Source organism: Oncorhynchus keta, chromosome 16 (genome assembly GCF_023373465.1).
Source record: "Oncorhynchus keta strain PuntledgeMale-10-30-2019 chromosome 16, Oket_V2, whole genome shotgun sequence".
Lineage (NCBI taxonomy): Eukaryota > Metazoa > Chordata > Actinopteri > Salmoniformes > Salmonidae > Oncorhynchus > Oncorhynchus keta.
In genome coordinates, this window is record NC_068436.1 from 12,851,421 (window position 1) to 12,870,769 (window position 19,349).

General features: G+C 46.3%; 1 protein-coding gene across 1 annotated transcript in view; it reads left to right on the forward strand.

Annotated features, from left to right (window-relative positions):
- LOC118383027 (F-box/WD repeat-containing protein 7-like) overlaps nt 1-19,349 on the forward strand; it is a 104,789-nt gene that overhangs the window by 39,498 nt on the left and 45,942 nt on the right. Inside the window, exon 3 of the mRNA XM_052464701.1 lies at nt 3,127-3,213. Coding sequence (XP_052320661.1) covers nt 3,127-3,213 — 87 coding nt within the window. The remainder of the gene's footprint in view (nt 1-3,126; nt 3,214-19,349) is intronic.

Sequence of the window (19,349 nt, forward strand, 5' to 3'; positions counted from 1 at the left end):
GATTTGATACATGCTGCGCTCTGCTTTGAATCAGATTCTGAGATTACACAACGACTCAACACCGCATGCTTCCCTCCTGCTGGGGAGACATGCTTCAGCTTCATTCAATGACAGATTTTTTTTTACGAGAGAACAAATCAATAGGGATTCAATAGAACCAGTATACAGGGACTCTCAATAGACTTTTGTGATGTATTTTGTGCTGCCTGTGGCTGTCTATAAGACCACATGTTGTCATTGAATAACAAGGGCCGACTTGTCCTCCTTTTTAACCTATTGTTCAGCTTTTTTCCGACAGCACTCTCTTTGTGCTCACTTTAACAGGACGATTAGAGTCAGACCAAACTGATGGTGAACAGCAGTCACCCCCGCCAACACTCTGTTTTGTAATATAAATATTAACGTCTGGCCTGGCGAGCAGCTGACGTCAACGGAAGGCTGTAGATCTTGGCACTGTCTGGGAATCTTTTCTCTCTACATGTCCAACAATACATATTTGACCCCGATATATTCAATGTTTTCTTTGGATGGTTTGCAATATGTTTTCCTTGTTGACGGTGGTCCTGGTATGTTGGACTCTGAACTCTGGAGCAATGACTTCATGTGGTCATTCCCAAGTTTGACATTTTTCTGTATTTTATTTCTATAAAAAGAAAATGGAAATGGCCACAGTTGTCGCCGGTTTGACTACCAGACGACTACAAACGGTCATCTGAAAACAGGAAAGGAATGCTGGGAAAGGTCAAACTTATGGAAACCTGTGAAATTACATGGATTTGCTCATTCTCTTACTATCAGCAGCTCAAGTTTATTTGGCCTCTGGGCTCAACGATGAGATGAAATGAACAGAGTTTCTGTTCCACAGCTGGGTGGTGTGATGATGGTCTTGTTCTCTTGGTCTCTCTCTTGTGCTCTCTCTCTCTCTCTCTTGTGCTCTCCTAGTCTCTCTCTTTGTCTCTTGGTCTCTCTCTTGTGCTCTCTCGGTCTCTCGTGCTCCCTCGGGGGCGCTCACGCTTTCTCGCACGCTCTCTCTCTCTCTCTCTCTCTCGGTAGTGCTCTCTCTGTCTCCGTGTGTGTCTGGAACCTCTCACCAGAATCTGTAAACATCTCCTAGCTGCTGTGCTGCCAAGTTACATAATGGTGCTACAATCTAACCTCGTCTTCTCTCTCTCGTCTCTTATAATTCCATAGGCTCCTGAGAGTCATAAACCAACTGCTTTCTTGATGTTAAAAGATCTGATCGGTCAATAGACCAATTAGTGGGAAAAATATCAGAATTGAGTTGCCTGTCTAAACGCAGCCACGGTGATCTGCTGTCTCAAACATGCATGCACACTCCTGTCTCACGGTGATCCACTGTTAACCAGCTGAATAGTCTGCCTCTGCTATTCTCAATGTCTTTCCCAGGACTCCTGTCCGGCTCTGTCTGGTGTTAACACCCAGTTAGCCAACGGCAAGCCCTGGCCTGTTCCCTTGGCACTGTCCATGTTCCTAGTGCTGTTGTGATAGCCTGTCATATCTAGGGGTTATTTTCTAGGCACTGTCAGCCGCTCAGAGGTAGAAACTGACGGGAGTTGGAAGCCGATAACTGTGCCTCGTACAACTGGTCTGCCTTGCCAAAAGATCCCCAGTGGCTGCTCAAGTTACATGTTGACTTTTGCCCGACTTGAGCTCCGACCGCTTCCCATATCAAACTGTACTTTTTTTTGTCCGTAAGGCCAAATGAATAGCTCTCCAAATTGGTCCGTGAAGAAACTAACTTCACCAGAGAACCAAATTAGAGTAGCCTGACCCAGCTCGTGTTCCTGTCTTCTCTTTCAGCTGGGTGGAAAGTTGAACACTTTACCATAAGGACTGGGTTAGGGTCACCAGAGGGGTTAGAGAGGCTCAGAGAACCTGAGGGGATGCAATAAAGTGGCTGTCCAACAGCAACTGTCGGTCTGCTTCCGGCAGTTAACAGCAAGGCCCTGTCTACTCAAGCTACAGAAAGAGAGCTCTCCCCCGAGAGAGTTGCCTTGTTGAGCCTGTCGTCAATGTAGCATAAGGGTTTTTATGCCCGACAACCGTCCGTCGTTACTGCTTTCTGGTTTGTCTAGTTGATTATGGCAACCGAATACAGTATGAAAAGGGAACATACAAGAGTGCCATGACATGCACATCCCAGACTTACCAAACCCAGTTAATGGGTAACCATATACTGCAGATAAGACAAGGGAAGGCTGTATAGCCGAATGCTGCTTTCCTGCTGCACGAGGTTACCCAGCCTGTAGGGCCTAGGCCCTAAGTGTGCAGCTGCCCCTTGTGAATGAATGGCTGATTACTAAATGTTAATGAGCCACTATCAGCGGGTAAACCAATCTGCCTCACAGGTGCAGTGGTGATGCACTGTTGCATGTTGACACCGGTATAGTCAATATTCAGCCGGTCTGTTCCTGCCTGGATTTTCGACTTTTGTTTACCTGTTGTTTTTTTTAAATTATTCTGTAGCTTGCTCCCGGAAGGAATTCCCCACACCTTCGGTGTCAGAAAGATCAAGAAACACCCCGGGTGTCTTCCTTGATGGGGAATAGGGTGCCATTTCCGACACACCCCTGTTACTTCGTATAGCCACTGTAGAAGTGAAGTAGTGATTTTATTATGGTGTAGGCGGGTCATGTTATGTAGTTGAGTTGTAAGGCCTCACCTTCACATGGGAATGTTCACCTATACTGCGTTGATCCTAGATTGCCTGTTTCCTGCTACATACAACTCTTGTTTCTTTGCATAACTCACTGTCTGTATCTTTACATAAGTCCCAAGTGTGTGACTTAATCTCTGTCTTAAGGCGTCTTTGTGCATTTGTTTCCTTAGTTATCGCCCTGTGTGAGTCTATGTTGTGACTAACTGGGCCCGTCTGTGGGAGACGTGGAGGTGTGCTGTATCTGTTATGGGGTCTAGTTTTCAGGGGGATAAACTGAGATACCAGGATGAGACCAAAACACATGGAACTGAGAGACCCCTAGACCCCTGAGAGAGGGAAGATCATTACTTTCTCTCACCCCTCTCATGCCCTGTGGCATGTTGACTCTGTGATGACCTCAGATTGTTTAACACACGATGCACTGACATCCCCTTCTCTCTACTCAGCCTCCACTGACAGCCCTAACAGAGGGGCCAGGCCGGGAGAGGAGAGGAGAGGAGAGCAACCCCCAGTGTGGCCTGACCGAGAGACTCGTGAGTAACCGCTTCACTTCCTCTCCCTGGGGATTGGGGAGGGAGGGTGGGTGTGGTGAATTTTTCCATGATCACCAGCTGCATACCTTTATGCACAGTACAGATGTTAAGTGTGTATATGTGCACTGTGTGAGGCTGACAAGGACAATCTTAACTGCTTCACTTATACTCCCATGGGTATGGGGGGGGGGCTGTAGAGGCGCGTGTGTGTTTCTTTTGGGTTGAGGCTACAGGAAACCAGACAGATATTTAATAGCTAGCTAATTAGACTCCTTTCTTTCTCCTTCATTGACTTCTCGGTGGAGGCTTAATGCTCAATTAAGCTTTCCCCCTTTTTAGGCTGATTTATCCCTCCCTCCTCCTGTCTTTTCACTATCTTAGTATTCATGACAGTCTTTCCACTGTGTGGCCATTTTACCACGACTTCATTCGGCTTTCAACTGTGAGCCCGCTCGACAGCACCTCGTGATTTACCTCCTGCCCCTTTCTCCTCCAGTACAGAGATATCCTGATACGTTATTACAGCCTCTTTATGTTACTGAGGACTGCTTCTGTTAGGCTTAGTCTCTAGGTGAGAGAATAAAATCAACACTAACCTGTACCTTTGTTCTGATAACTTCCATATAGGGATATCAAACTATATTTAACCCTAATATGACGAGTCACTCCAACATTTGACTACTTTTCACATTGCGACATATCCCCAGGAACAGTTAACCTATACAGTATACTGAAAGCTAACACCAGAAGGCTAGCCTAGCCTGTAACATCAAAATGAGCCTACCAAATTTGAACATTAGTTGTGAGAGTTGAGTCCTGCTCTTTGACCTGCTCTGACAATGAATTTACAGTGATACTTCAAGATTTTGGCAATGCTTCTCCAGGTTCTGATGAATTAATGGATACCATTTTTATGTCTTTGAGAGCAGCTTGTAGGAAGTTGCTAACTAGTGTCAGTGCAATGACTGGAAGTCTATGGGGATCTGCCAGCTAGCAGTCTGAGACTTAAGCATTCAATAGACTTCCAGTCATTGCGCTAATGCTAGTTAGCAATTGCGCTACTTAGCAACTTCCTTCAAACCGCTCGCAGAGACAAATGTTATCTACGAGTTCATCCGACTGAGAAAGTAGATAAAGGGCCTCATAGCCAAAATCCCGAAGGATCCCTTTGACTACCAGGGTAAGCAGTTCATTGTATAACAGCATCCTCTGGCAGGCTCCCTCTGAACCATTTGGAGAGGCGTTTATTGTACCAGATCTCTCCTCAGGAAGCGTTAGCCGTGTGTCATCCCTCCGGAATGAAAGGGAAGGGAACAATGTCGAAAGAGGGAGAGAAATGATACCGAGGGAGTGAGCGAGCGAGCAGGAGGGAGGAAGGTTGAGATGGAGAGGGGATGAACGGGGGAGTGGAATGAGAGAGATCCACCCTCCCAGCCCTTCTCATTGTTCTCAGGGATAGAGGCAGGAAGCCTCACATTCACACTTCTGCGTCAGGGGAGTTTTTTTTACAACTACCTATGAAGAAACAGGAGGTTTATTAACTTTGAAGTGTCGCTGTCGGTGTTGCTCAGGCTCATCTGTGGGCAAATAGGGAGGGAACCTCGAGGGGATGAGATCACTAATGAGGAGTAGTGTGTGTGTGTGTCCCACTGTTGGAGCAAAGGCGCATAGAAGCAATGCTTTTCCTGTGCACATGCGTGCACAATTGTTTTGGTAGTAACTTGAATTAATTTGAAGTAGGTGTTCACCATCTTTGTTTCCTGATGTGTGTTCCCCAGTTTGAAGGTGGATTCTCATATCGGCCTCTCCCCAGCCACTGAAGATTAATGAAAGAGCAAATATGTGAATTCATGCAGAATGGGTTCACCTTCTAGTATGTGTGTATCCTTCCATTGTGTGTGTGTGTGTGTGTGTGTGTGTGTGTGTGTGTGTGTGTGTGTGTGTGTGTGTGCTGTCGGCAGCTCTACCTCCTTACAGACGAAGTGCAGCCAGCCGAGACCCTGAATAATTCATTGCTGGCACGCTTTTGTAAATTAAAGGTAAAGTGATTGGATAGCATACAGAGAGCCTCATACGGGGTGATCTCTCTGCTAACTGTTGAATATTTAAAGGGATGGTCCTGACTGCTCACCTGCCTTCTAAAACTACAATTCTGAGGCTCTCTGACGGTTTTCTAATGTGACACCATACCTGGGGGTGTTAATAATGGGTAGGTTTGGGTTGGAATCCCAGGGGAGCACAGTCTTCATTCTTCCAATGCAGTTTCCTCAGGATGCTAGCTGGATGTTACCTCAGGATGCTAGCTGGATGTTACCTCAACCCAAGCTAAGGTTGATACGTCTTTGCTCACTGGTGAGAAACCGTGTCGAAGCAGGTGAGCGGAGTTAGAGGTGCACACTTTTCTTTAAAGAACAGTTGCAATAGAAGTATGCAATTTGGGTTGTTTGAAAAACATGCTGACTACACTGGCTACGTGTAGTTGATTTTGTCCGTCCACACCAGAGGCGATCATGACACGCAGGTTAAAATATCAAAACCAACTATATTACTTTGGGGGCAGGTTGAAACACATGAAACGTTCATGGCCATTTAGCTAAGCTAGCTGTTGCTGGCTAGTTTGTCCTGGCAGATGAACGTTGGGTTGTTATTTTAACTGACGTGCATATAGTCATTGTTTTTAGCGTATTCTTTGTAGGTTTTTTGGAGCCAGAGTCATGTGTTTTTCTACTCCAACGAACCTGTTTTGTTGTATTTCAAACATCCACGTGGCCAGTGAGGTTGGTGTGTAAGGCTTTTCACCTTGCCATCGATATTAGAACAGTGTAGGCTACAATGAATGGATGTCACGTCAGCTATCAGTCATCACTTGCTTATTTCAATGATCAAATACTGTGTGTGTGTGTGTGCCCAGTTAAGAACTGCTGTAGTGTTTGTCGCTCTCACACGGTGTGTTTGGTGGCACCGCCTGCTCCCTCTGGTTCACACTGTGTGTGTTTGGTGGCACCGCCTGCTCCCTCTGGTTCACACTGTGTGTGTTTGGTGGCACCGCCTGCTCCCTCTGGTTCTCACACTGTGTGTGTTTGGTGGCACCGCCTGCTCCCTCTGGTTCTCACACTGTGTGTGTTTGGTGGCACCGCCTGCTCCCTCTGGTTCACACTGTGTGTGTTTGGTGGCACCGCCTGCTCCCTCTGGTTCTCACACTGTGTGTGTTTGGTGGCACCGCCTGCTCCCTCTGGTTCTCACACTGTGTGTGTTTGGTGGCACCGCCTGCTCCCTCTGGTTCACACTGTGTGTGTTTGGTGGCACCGCCTGCTCCCTCTGGTTCTCACACTGCCTGTCTGTCTTTATTAAGAGAAACCTTTTGCTGCAGAGTCCCAGCAGCAGGGCTGTTGGTGCCTCTCTCTCTCCTGAAGGAAGTAACTTAATTACAGTCTGTAGATGGTAAGAGAGGGGGAAGAGGACCAGCTTGGTTACCTCCCCATGTTTGATATAGTAATTAGGTAATATCCACAGGAACTGCTGTGCCCGTCACAACAGGCGCTGTCGCTTTCATCTTCTCCTCAAGGTACAGGGAGTTACTGGACTTCATTCTTCCCCAAAAATATTCTTGTTTTCTTTTTAAAGGATGAGCTAGGTGTGTCTTCATTCACCTGAAGAGACGGGTCATATTTGGAATTTCAGGCTGTCTCTTTTACTTAGAAGAGGTGTGAAGCAGTGGTGTAGGGGAAATGTGGGATCAGTTCCTGGAAGAGGTGAGCATTTCTTCACAAGTACAGACAGAGCACAGGGAGAAGACAAGTAGACCGTGGCTTTGTCATATCCTGAGGTGAAAGCGAGGCACTTTCCACATCAGCAGAGCAGCAGAAGAGAAGAGGTCTGGGATTCAACCAGTCATCCTTTGTGTCACTCCTTAATCAGTCCCCCAGTGCCCACAACCCACACACATCCCATGTAAATAATTTAAAGGCCCTTTCCTTTCTCTAGCCCAGCAGCCAGGGGAAGAAAATGGCCAGTGCACAATTGATGACACAGGACAGCAGAGGACAGTAGAAATGGCTGCTGATATACTAAGGCTGCACGTGAAATTGCACCCTATTCTCTCTGTAGTGCAACACGTTTGACCAGGGCCCGTAGGGCCATTTCAGTTACACTACTGCTTTCAGCAATTGCTAACAGGGCCGGATAGTAAAACTAGCTGCAGATGCCCTCTTTGTTAGTGGCGAGGCTTTAAACAACTTGGAATGGCCGCGTCACGCTATCAGCTTACATTTGGGCATAATGAAAGGGCTGCTCGGAGGGTATTTAATCCGCTGCGCTTTTTTTGTTTAACGTTGGAAAAGTTTATCGGGAGTGGATCCATGCAGTGGGAAGAAATCTAGACTGGACTGTAAGAAGTACTATAACATGTTGAGAGAACCGTCTCCTCTCTTGATGATCTATTGGCCCACCAGACTTTAAATGCCTGAGTTTCCCGTAGGCCCACATCTTCGGTTATACCGGGATCCTGACCACAATACCACAATACCAGGGTAATGTGTTTAAATGGCACCGGAGTAAAACCTGCTGGCCATTTTGTTTCTGCTTTTAGATGTTGCTTCTCTATTGTGGGGAACAGGGGTGAAATGACTCAAACACGCACTCAGTTTGCTGTGGCGTGTTCTTTGCTGTTACTGTGAGAGCTGGGTAGTAGGATGGTGGTGCTGTTTGTAGGTGGCGCTGTGTGTACGTTCCCTCGTCAGAGAAAAAAGACGGTCACAGTCACACACTTCAACCCAGTCATTCATGCTTCGGAAGCTCCGGACGAAAACAGGAAACCGCCCTGCACTGTTCTGTTCCTGGGGCGGCAGGAAGCTGTGGCTTCACAGGCATCGTTCCCTCTTGGAGGGCCCACCCGGTCCACCCAGAACATTGTTGTTGTTCAGCACGTCAGCACGCCAAATGTGACATTCCTCTCTGTTGAAAATAGAGAGGATAGCCGCTTGTCGGCCTGTGGGTTACTCGGCCTAAGCATTTTGGTTTGTTGCTGAGGACGTCATGCAGTCAGTGGGCCTAAATCGGACACTTTTCTGTTGAGAATAGAGGAAGTAGTAGTACCTGTGATTCTCATGCTGTAGTGGAGGGGAAGGCATTGTACCGTCTTTCCCCACTAGAGGACAGTCTAGTCAGAGGAAATGGACACTGCCTGGTCAGATGGAGTGGAGAGAATCATTCTTCACTGGCTCCTATTGGGTCTCTCTGTACAATGTCATAGGAGCGGTTACTGTTCGCCAGAGAGATTCCCTGAAAACACGCCACTTCAATACGGCTACAACATTTTAGTTGCAAGTCAAGTGAACGTACACAGCAGGTTTTTTATTATTTTTTATTTTTTTAACCTTTATTTTACTAGGCAAGTCAGTTAAGAACAAATTCTTATTTTCAATGATGGCCTAGGAACAGTGGGTTAACTGCCTGTTCAGGGGCAGAACGACAAATTTGTACCGTGTCAGCTCGGGGGTTTGAACTTGCAACCTTCCGGTTACTAGCCCAACGCTCTAACCACTAGGCTACCCTAGTAGCGCGTGGGTGTTAGGTGTTAATGTAAAGTCACAAAAAAAATAACTTTATTTTTTAGCTAGATTGGAGTAAGATTTGCCGAACGTTATTCGCCTTTTTTGAGGCTGGTATTTTTTGACATTTAGGCCCGTCTTAAAAGGGGACTCCAGTCTCAAGTCACATATAGCATAGTTTGATACATAATCATACCTAATTATTCCACAGAACTCCTCTTCCTGGCCAGTCGCCATTGTCCTTTCTCCCAGTGTGTCAGCAGTTTGCTAGGTAGGCCCACAGCAGGATCAATGAGGGCAAAATGATCCTGAAACATACTTATTTTGATCCCCATGAATTAGTTGGGAAGAGATTAATGATCGAGGAAAAAGGCAGAGATTTTAATGAAGGACCCAGACCTTGCTTGATATAGAACGACGATGGTAATTAGATGATCATTGAATAATCCGCTAACAAGTCACTACTTTGTAAATGGAAAGGTTGGAATCAATGCTTATTCCCCAGATCCACTGTCCGCACGCCACTCTTAGAAAGGGGGAAAACGTTGGACAAACGCTATATAAACACTGCATCACAACATCAGTGACACAAGTGGATAATGATTTTGCAGGCCAGGAGTTTGTGGAGTTTTAAATGCACTCTCACCTTTCTCCATTTGAAAGTCCCTAGGCCAATCTGGGAATTCCCATGACTCAATGCCGTGCACCCCTAGCCCGGTGTCCTAACTGAATTTGCTAGATATTTCGCTGTTTCACTTCCCTTCAGCTCCGAAGCCAGGCTAAGCTCACCCCACCCTGTTTGGCTGTCTGGTCGGTGGCCAGGCCTGCGGCCAACATCAAGACAAACTGCAGATTTACTGTCCGTCTTTACAACCGCATCACAATTAATACTTGGGAGTGGATCATGTCTTTACAGATGGTTTCCTCCATCAGAAACAAACACAAGACTGTTCATCTGCAAATGCCTGCTTTCTGCCTGGGCTCCTTCATTGACTTAGCAGAGTAAGACTCAGTGGCAATGAAAGTCGCTGTAGGCTAAATGTTGGCAGTTAATACATTTTCCCGTAGAATGATATTGGCAGTGGAACATCATTGCCATCATGTAGTCGGGACTACAGCTGTAAATTAGCGCTTAGCTAAATGTGGTGCCACTTCTCAGTGCCCTGAGTCTATATGTTGCACGTCGTCCCTGTCTAAATGAACGTAATAAATCAACTCAAACAGGAAATAGGTCTGAGGTTCTAACCATGCTCCTTGTGTATTACCATTTGAAAGCTTAAGCCTAGTTTTCCGACCGTTCAATGAGTTGACGAGTTGATGAAATTAGTCATGATTCAAGTATTGTGTGTTTTATCTTTCACCTCAGTGCTATAGAAAGAAACACAGGCTTCTCAATATACTGGTGTCAGATTTAGCCCTAGGTCTCCTCCTGTTAGTTGTTACAAAGGTGTCCTTCCTAATACACTCTGTTTCTGTACCATGTGTGAAGGTGTAGTCCTGACATACTACAGCGCTACCGTCATGAGCGATGCCCCCCCCCCTCCCCCCCTGCAGACACACCTGTTCCCTCAGCCGTGTAATATACTAGTCACCCACAATCCCTCTCTCTCCATGGACTGAACAAGTCTGTTCACACAGGAGGATGATAGCCAGCATCACACAGCCTCCGGCTACTGCAGCTGCACCTTGATCTCAGGGCTCCACGGACTCCCTAGGTACTACTGCACAGGGGAATTGCACTCACACAAGTGTCCAAAAGCATTTAGACATATTCAGTGAATGATTTCTGTTCTGATGAAAAGAGCTTCTGCTTTGTAAGCACTCTAGGTATTCTCTAGCGCAGCCCTCTCCAACCCTGTTCCTGGAGAGCTACCCACCTGTACGTTTTCGCTCCAAACCCCAGTTGGAACTGACCGTATTCCGCTTATCAGCTAATTATTAGAATTGGGTGCTCTAGATTAAGGTCGGAGTTAGAGGTCGACCGATTCTGATTTTTCAACGTCGATACAGATTATTGGAGGACCATAAAATGTAATCGACCATGGTCGGTGTCCAAAAATGCCAATTACCGATTGTTATGGAAACTTGAAGTCGGCCATTCCGATTTATCGGTCGGCCTCTAGTCGGAGTGAACCTACAGGAGGTTAGTGCTCCAGGAACAGCGCTAGAGTGAACCTACAGGAGGGTAGCTCTAAAGGAACTGGGTTGGAGTGAGGGCCTCAGGACTGTAGCTCTCCAGGAACAGGGTTGGAGTGAACCTACAGGAGGGTCGCTCTCCAGAAACAGGGTTGGAGTGAGGGCCTCAGGACTGTAGCTCTCCAGGAACAGGGTTGGAGTGAAAACCTACAGGAGGGTCGCTCTCCAGAAACAGGGTTGGAGTGAAAACCTACAGGAGGGTCGCTCTCCAGGAACAGGGTTGGAGTGAAAACCTACAGGAGGGTAGCTCTCCAGAAACAGGGTTGGAGTGAAAACCTAGAGGAGGGTAGCTCTCCAGGAACAGGGTTGAAGAGCCCTGCCCTAGATCTTACCCTGTAGGTGAATTATACCCACTCAAGTGTCCAAAATTAATTTATTCAACAAAAAGTTCTGATAACAAAGTTCTGATAGATAGCAAGGCTTCGGAAAAGGTATTTCCATTTGGTAGCGTTAACATGGCAGGTAAAATGAATTTCACATGAAGCCGGATGGTCAGACATCTGGCTTAGGTGATTCTTTTAATGGGTTCATTCCTGTCTGAGTTATGACTGTCTGAATCATGTTATGTGGTGTCTACTCTGCATCTTAGTCAAACGTATTATACACACACATCAGTAGACTAGGAGAAGATTTCGCCGTGTCTGTAACAAGACTAGAGCCAACATACGGGTAGGGCTGAACTCTAGAGAAATATAGTCCCAAAATGACGTGTTTCCAATCTAATGTTGGAGTCTTTGAGAGGGAGAGAGGGAGCCGGAGTAGTAAACTACAGCTAATGAACCCATGCTGCTCCAGGCTCCATATGGAGGAGTGACTGCCTCTCATTCTGTACTTGGCAGCACCCACCTCCCTCGCTCCACCCTCCACTCTGGCAGGATTAGACTGTGTGCCAGGTTGCCTTTCCGACCAGACTGAAATCTTGACCGGTCAGTATTATGTCATGGGTAACCTCTGACACAGTTCCATCTCTCTAAGACTCCTCTTCACTGTTTTGGACGGTTGAGACCGTTTCAGAGGACTGGGAAAGACACACAGCTTGTGGTAGAAAGGTAGAAGTGGCCTAACAGTGTCACCTTGTGGTGTATTGGTTGTCCGTTGTCTCCGCAGTGGGAGGAGCGGTGATGCTTCATCTGGAGTGTCGGCTAACATGGTTTGTGAGGTAATTGAATCTGCGGTGCATTAAAGTAGCACTGCCTCACTGTAAATGGTGTGCTCAGATGCCTGTGTCTCGTTGAGCTTGGCTCAGCAGTAATGTACGCCCAAGAATCACGTCTTATGTGACCAAACTGACGAGTCAGCTCAGAGGCCGACTGAGGTGACAATAGGTACTCAAGCTAGGGCAAGTGATGGAGATGACAGGTGCCATCTTGTCAGTGACATTCATGCTTTGCTTTGTTTTATATAGTGTCCATGTGAGTCTGGAAATGAAGTCAGCCCGTCAACAGCTGATCTTGCCCTGTGCTAAAGTCTGGAATTTCACAAGGAGACTTTAATGTGGCGTGTAGAGGATTTACTGGCTTTCATCATGAGCCTGGTTTCCTGCTTCTCTTTTATTTTACACCCCCTTTTCAGTTCCCTTCATTTTTGTTTCCAACCTACCTGTTGCTTATTGCGTTTAGTCCTGACACTTGTCATCTCCCCTCAAAGATTTATTTTCAGGGTTGAAGAAACACCCAATGCAATGAATGGGGAAACCTCATCACCTGAACATAGACCTTGCAACTCCAGGCCCAGCCCAGTGTGTACACCATCTGCAGAAGGGGAAAGCTTTTGTAGCCTGGTCTGGCTCCACACAATGGAGCTGTAATTGTATGGTGTTGGCTGTTGGGAGGCTAGCCGCTCATTCCTGATTGCCGGTGACTGATAACTCCGTCAGCCCCTGCTCCTCGCCACACACAATGGATGTTGTGGAAACTAGCCTCCGGTCAAAACAATGGTTGGATTTTCCTGAAGCTGCCGCCTGCCACCTTGTACGCCATGTGTGTGTTTCTGTATTTCTTGAAATGCACGCTCTCAAAAGACGTGGTGACCTTTTTTAGGCTATTTCGGGAGAACAGTTGGAGTCTGAGATGTGGCCTTTTTTGAATGACTGCGTGGCTGCCTCTTCCGCCTCACAAGTGTTTATCTTTAGGCTAAATTATCCTAGACTGCACTAAAAGCCTTGCCTCCACATCCTGGCTGCAGAAATATAAACGGGATCCTTTTAAAGTACAGTCTAATGTGCTTTCCTTCACTCTAACTGTAAGCAAAGCCAGTTAGTTTCCCTTTCATCCCGTTCAGTCCATCTCTCCCTCTCTTCCCCCTTTCATCCCGTTCAGTCCATCTCTCCCTCTCTTCCCCCTTTCATCCCGTTCAGTCCTTCTCTCCCTCTCTTCCCTCTGAAAACCTCCCCCGGTACTGTGGTGCAGCGAGTCGCTCCGCCCCAGGGCTCAATATCGAAGCCGGGAGCTGACGCAGTGAAAAGCAATATTTATAAATAATGAACTGGATGTTCGCTCACCCGCTCTCTCGTTCTCTCTAGAGAGGAAAATAACAAAATGCTCAAATAGGCGATTATTGAACCCAGAATAATAATGGTGTGCTGACGTGTGCACAGTCCTGTCTTTCCCGCACGGTAGCCTGCATCAGCCATGCCGAACTAACCGAGGGAGAGAGAGAAGGGCCTGTATCGTTGTTGCCAAGTTTTGAAGTTTCCTAAGTGGCTTTTTGTTCCCTCTGTCTTTGTGATTTTCAGTCACTCTGCCGAGAGACTTTTTAATGTTTGCTTTGCATAGAGAAATTGTGACTTTGTTCTCTCCACTCAAACTAAAGCTGTTTCTCAATGTTCTTGTGATGTTTACATGTGTCATGTTTGTTTGAACAGCTGGTTGTGGTCTTACTGTTTTTCTCATGCTACATCTGGATTTTTTTTATTTGAACAGCCTCTTTTAATTTCAGGATGTCTCTGGGCACACTGTTCCAGGCAGTAGGCTTGTTGATTTTAAACAGCCTCTTTTAATTTCAGGATGTCTCTGGGCACACTGTTCCAGGCAGTAGGCTTGTTGATTTTAAACAGCCTCTTTTAATTTCAGGATGTCTCTGGGCACACTGTTCCAGGCAGTAGGCTTGTTGATTTTAAACAGCCTCTTTTAATTTCAGGATGTCTCTGGGCACACTGTTCCAGGCTGTAGGCTTGTTGATTTGAACAGCCTCTTTTAATTTCAGGACGTCTCTGGGCACACTGTTCCAGGCAGTAGGCTTGTTGATTTTAAACAGCCTCTTTTAATTTCAGGATGTCTCTGGGCACACTGTTCCAGGCAGTAGGCTTGTTGATTTTAAACAGCCTCTTTTAATTTCAGGATGTCTCTGGGCACACTGTTCCAGGCAGTAGGCTTGTTGATTTGCACTGTTTGTTCCAGTGAGGTGGCAATAGGGATCAATCTCACCCTCTCGCTCTCAGTTTGAATTTAAATTCAATTTAAGGACTTTATTGGCATGGAAAACATATGTTAACCTCTTAAGCGCACCCCACACGCAGGCGTGCCATCTAGCCATCTGGAAATGCAAATGCGCTACGCTAAATGCTAATAGCACTCGTTAAAACTCAAATGTTCATTAAAACACACACGCAGGGTACTGAATTAAAGCTACACTCGTTGTGAATCCAGCCAACAAGTCAGATTTTTAAAATGCTTTTCGGCGAAAGCATGAGAAGCTATTATCTGATAGCATGCAACACCCCGAAATACCTGAAGGAGACTTAAACAAAATAATTAGCATAGCCGGCTCTACAAAAAACGCAGAAATAAAATATAAAACATTCATTACCTTCGACGAGCTTCTTTGTTGGCACTCCTAGATGTCCCATAAACATGACTATTGGGTCTTTTTTTTATTAAATCGGTCCATATATACCCTAAATATCCATCTATGAAAAGTGTGTGATCCAGGAAAAAACAGCGTTTTAAAACGCAACGTCATTTTTTTTAAATTAAAAAGTTGACGATAAACTTTCATAAAACACTTCGAAATACTTTTGTAATCCAACTTTAGGTATTAGTAAACGTTAATAATCTATCAAATTGATCACGGGGCGATGTGTATTGAATAGCTCCACGTCTTCAAATCACGTTCGGAAATTTCTCCTCCAAAATATCCTGTCGGAGACCGGAAGGAATGGGCTCTCTCTTACTCGTTTGACCAAGAAACAAAGCCCAGGCAATTGACAAGACTGGTGACATCGTGTGGAAGCTGTAGGACTTGCAATCTCAGCCCCATGTAATTTGGTTTCCCATAGACAATACATGCAAGTGGCAGATTGATATTTTTTCCAGATTTTGGTGATCAGTTTTTCTTACGCTTTTCGATGAAACACACGTTCTGTTATAGTCACAGCTGTGATTTAACCAGTTTTAGAAACGTCAGTGTTTTCTATCCACACATACTAATCATATGCATATACTATATTCCTGGCATGAGTAGCAGGACGCTGAAATGTTGTGCGATTTTTAACAGAATGTTCGAAAAAGTAGGGGGTAAGCTTAACAGGTTTTAATGTTGCCAAAGCAAGTGAAATAAACAAACAATACAAATGAACAGTAAACATTACACAGAAGTTGCAAAAGAATAAAGACATTTCAAATGTCATACGTCTATATATATATATACTCTCTCACACACCACCTCTCTCAATTATATTCAATGGGCTTTATTGACATGGGAAACATGTTTACATTGCAAAAGCAAGTGAAATATCTCTCACCCTATACAACAATCAGTCATGACTTCAAGCAGCCACTGTCCTTGTCACAGTCCTCACCTGGAGAGAGGCTAACTGTTGTTGATTTCTAGCTAAAGTCCCCTGTTCTCGCCCCACTGAACACAGCCGACCAGCTGAATACTGAACAGTCAGGCCTAGACTGTGGTCGGCGAGGGACTGTTGTGGTCTGTGGATCCACATCTCTGACTTCTGCTATATGTGGAGCGATAACACTTCTGATAAGGTTGAGGCGTACTGCTCAGCACAGTAACCTAGCCTTCCTATCTTTTGGGATATTATACTGGGATATTCACCACCCCATCCTTATTATATTTCATACGACACCATTTAAATGTTACCGCTCTCTGTGTTTTGTATTGTACAGAAATACTCTGTTTTCTCCTTCACCGATTTGGCCTAGTCTTCTGTCTGCACATTGGTGGTGGTGATTGTACTCTTAAAGGTGATTATCTTTTTTTTTTATCTGCTTATTCCGGGGCTATTTATATCAAGCTGGCAGGGTGCCTCGAGCACAAGCCCTATTCTCCTTCTCTCATTCTGCCTCAACTCATCTCCACCCTCACCATGGCCTCTCTCTCTGTCTCTCTCCCTCCCCAACCTATCATTTTCCTCTCAAGGCCTCATGGCTTCATCAACTCTGATTACTATTCAGTGATGAGGTGAATGATTTGCCTGTCGTCGTCTCCTACTCTGTGGGGGCGCATCGGTGCAGGCTCCATCTCCAGGGCTAATCGGGTTAAACGCCTGATAAGGTGAGCGAGCAGTGTTGTTGAGGGTGGGAGGAGGGAGGAGTGTAGAAGAGGGATGCTGCTGGAAATTGTACCGGTCTAAGACACATCCTGAGCTCCCCTCCCTCCCTCCTTCTACAGCACTGCTCGCTCCCCTTATCTCGGGCGTTTAACCTGACTCTCCCTGGAGATGGAGGCTGTACCGAGCGCCCCCACAGAGTAGAAGATGACGTCGGGCAAGCTTTCTCTCTCTCTCCATTTATTTTATCTGTGTATTTTCTCGCGGTGCTCGAGCTTTAAGCACCGGTGATGTGGTTTCCCCCCGTATACACTTCCAAATGGCTTGCCTCACCTTCACCACAGCAGAGAGAGCAGAGCATCTTACACTGAACAAAAATATAAATGCAATAATGTCAAAGTTTTACAGTTCATATAAGGAAATCAGGTTATTTAAATAAATTCATTAGGCCCTAATCTATGGATTTCACCTGACTGCGAATACAGATATGTATCTGTTGGTTAGAGATACTTAAAAATATATATATATATATATTTATTTTTTTATAAATGTATGGGGTGGATCATAAAAGTTGATCAGGCTGTTGATTTTGGCCTGTGGAATGTTGTCCCACTCCTCTTCAATGGCTGTGTGGAGTTGCTGTCGTACACGTCGATCCAGAGCATCCCAAACATGCTCAATGGGTGACATGTCTGGTGAGTATCCAGGCCATGGAAGAACTGGGACATTTTCAGCTTCCAGGAATTGTGTACAGATCCTTGTGACATGGGGCCGTGCATTATCATGCTGAAACATGAGATGATGAATGACACGACAATGGGCCACAGGATCTCGTCACATTCCAATTGCCATTGATAAAATGCAATTGTTTTCGTTGTCCGTAGCTTATACCTGTCATACCATAACCCCACCGCCACCATGGGGCCCTCGGTTCACAACGTTCACATCAGCAAACTTGATGTCTGATAGTTTGTACAGAAATTCTTTGGTTGTGCAAACCTACAGTTTTATCAGCTCTCCGGCTGGCTGGTTTTAGGCGATCCTGCTGGAGGTCCTGGGCTGGCGTGGTTAGATGTGGTCTGCGGTTGTAAGGGTGTTTGGACGTTCTGCCAAATTCTCTAAAATGACGTTTGAGCCGGCTTATGGTAGAGAAATTAACATTCAACTCTCTGGCAACAGCTCTGGTGCACAGCATGTCAATTCCACGCACCCTCAAAACGTGAGACATCTGTGACACAACTGCACATTTTAGAGTGGCCTTTTACTGTCCCCGGCACAAGGTGCACCTGTGTACTGGCCATGCTGTTTGGGTGGATTGTCTTGGCAATGGAGAAATGCTCATTAATCGATGTAAAGAAATTTGTGCACAACATTGGTGAAATACGTTTTTTAGGATCTTTTATTTCAGCTCATGAAACATGGGACCAGCACTTTACATGTTGCGTTTTATATTTTTGCCCAGTATGTATTGTGTGGAATATGGAGGAGAATTTTACATTGATCGGCTGTCTCTCTCTTGCTTTCATCTGATTACCTTTCTGTGACCCGGGAGTGGCATATAATTAGGATAATAACGCTGTCTGGTGCTCTGCCGCTCCACTACTCAGCTACTTAGATGCTCCCTTCCAACCCTCTCCTTTGTATCCAGCTGTCTAACCTTGTGGAGGGAAGGAGCAGCGCCACGGTTTGGATTTCTCCTAACTCCACTCCGCTCTATCCATGCAGCACTGGGTTGATTGACGGGCTCCCGGGAGCACCCATGTCATAAAAGGGCAACGAACTTTGATTGGCGACTCGGCGGATCGGCTCTGAGTGGCTTATTGCCAGAGCTGCTGGAGGGAGGGGGGTAGGCAGGTACAGTGGTGGCAGTCAGCGGTGTTGACAGGGACAACATCCACATCACTAAAGCAGCCTCATCCGGGGGGTGGGGGGGGTGGAAGGAGCAAAAATGGAGAGTAGGAGATGGCAGTAGCAGCAGAGGCAGTATCCCCAGCAGCATCCTGCTCCAGAGTGAGCTGGGCAGAGAGGGAGGAGCCTCGGAGAGGAGGCGTGTGTCTGGATGCTGCGAAGAGAGGAGCGAAGAAGAGAGTGGAAGGAGGAGAGAGTCACAAGGGGAATGGACTGGAGCATCCGTATTGTAGCGGCAGACTTGAGCCTCCCGGTGTGTAGCGAGGTGAGCTGCCTCCGGCCTTCCCACCAGGCATGATCGCGGAGCCTGCTTCCCATCAGAGATTTAACTGACTGGAGAAGTGACATTGCAACTGCAGCCTGTGGCTTGACACACACAAGAACCCGGAAGCGTCGGGTGTCTCTGGAGGACTCTGTTGAGCGACTTGGGATAAGGCAGTTATTTGAGCTGGGAACTAAACGAATGCTGTGAGGAGCAACTGAAAGGAACTAAAGAAGGACCCACCCGACAGGACAGCATTAGTCTTTAGGTCTCCCTCTCTCATCCCTCGTTCTCCCCTTGTCGTCGTCTTTTCCTCTGGACCAGAGAGGCCACTAATGAGCAAGTCAATGTGTGGCTGTGGCTGCAGCTTCATCTCCTCTCTGATGAAGAGGCTGGGCCGCACAGCCTGTTGCTCAGACCTCCTCTCCTGCAGCCATACCTCTGAGCAGCTGCAGCGCCTAGCCACCGCCTGCCCACCGCCCACCAAGGTAACGATGTCTAATGCGGTGCCTGCCCACATTGCCACCCACAACCATGGCATAGACAGGGCACTTCAATGGATTTGACTGGATATCTCCATCTTACTGTTATTTTACTTTTACTTATATGTGTAAAGATGCAGAGTGCGTACTAGAATGGAGTGAGGAAGTACTAGTCATTCACAATAATCGGTGCTTGGACTTATAGGTTTGTAAACTACTAGCATTCTGTCCTT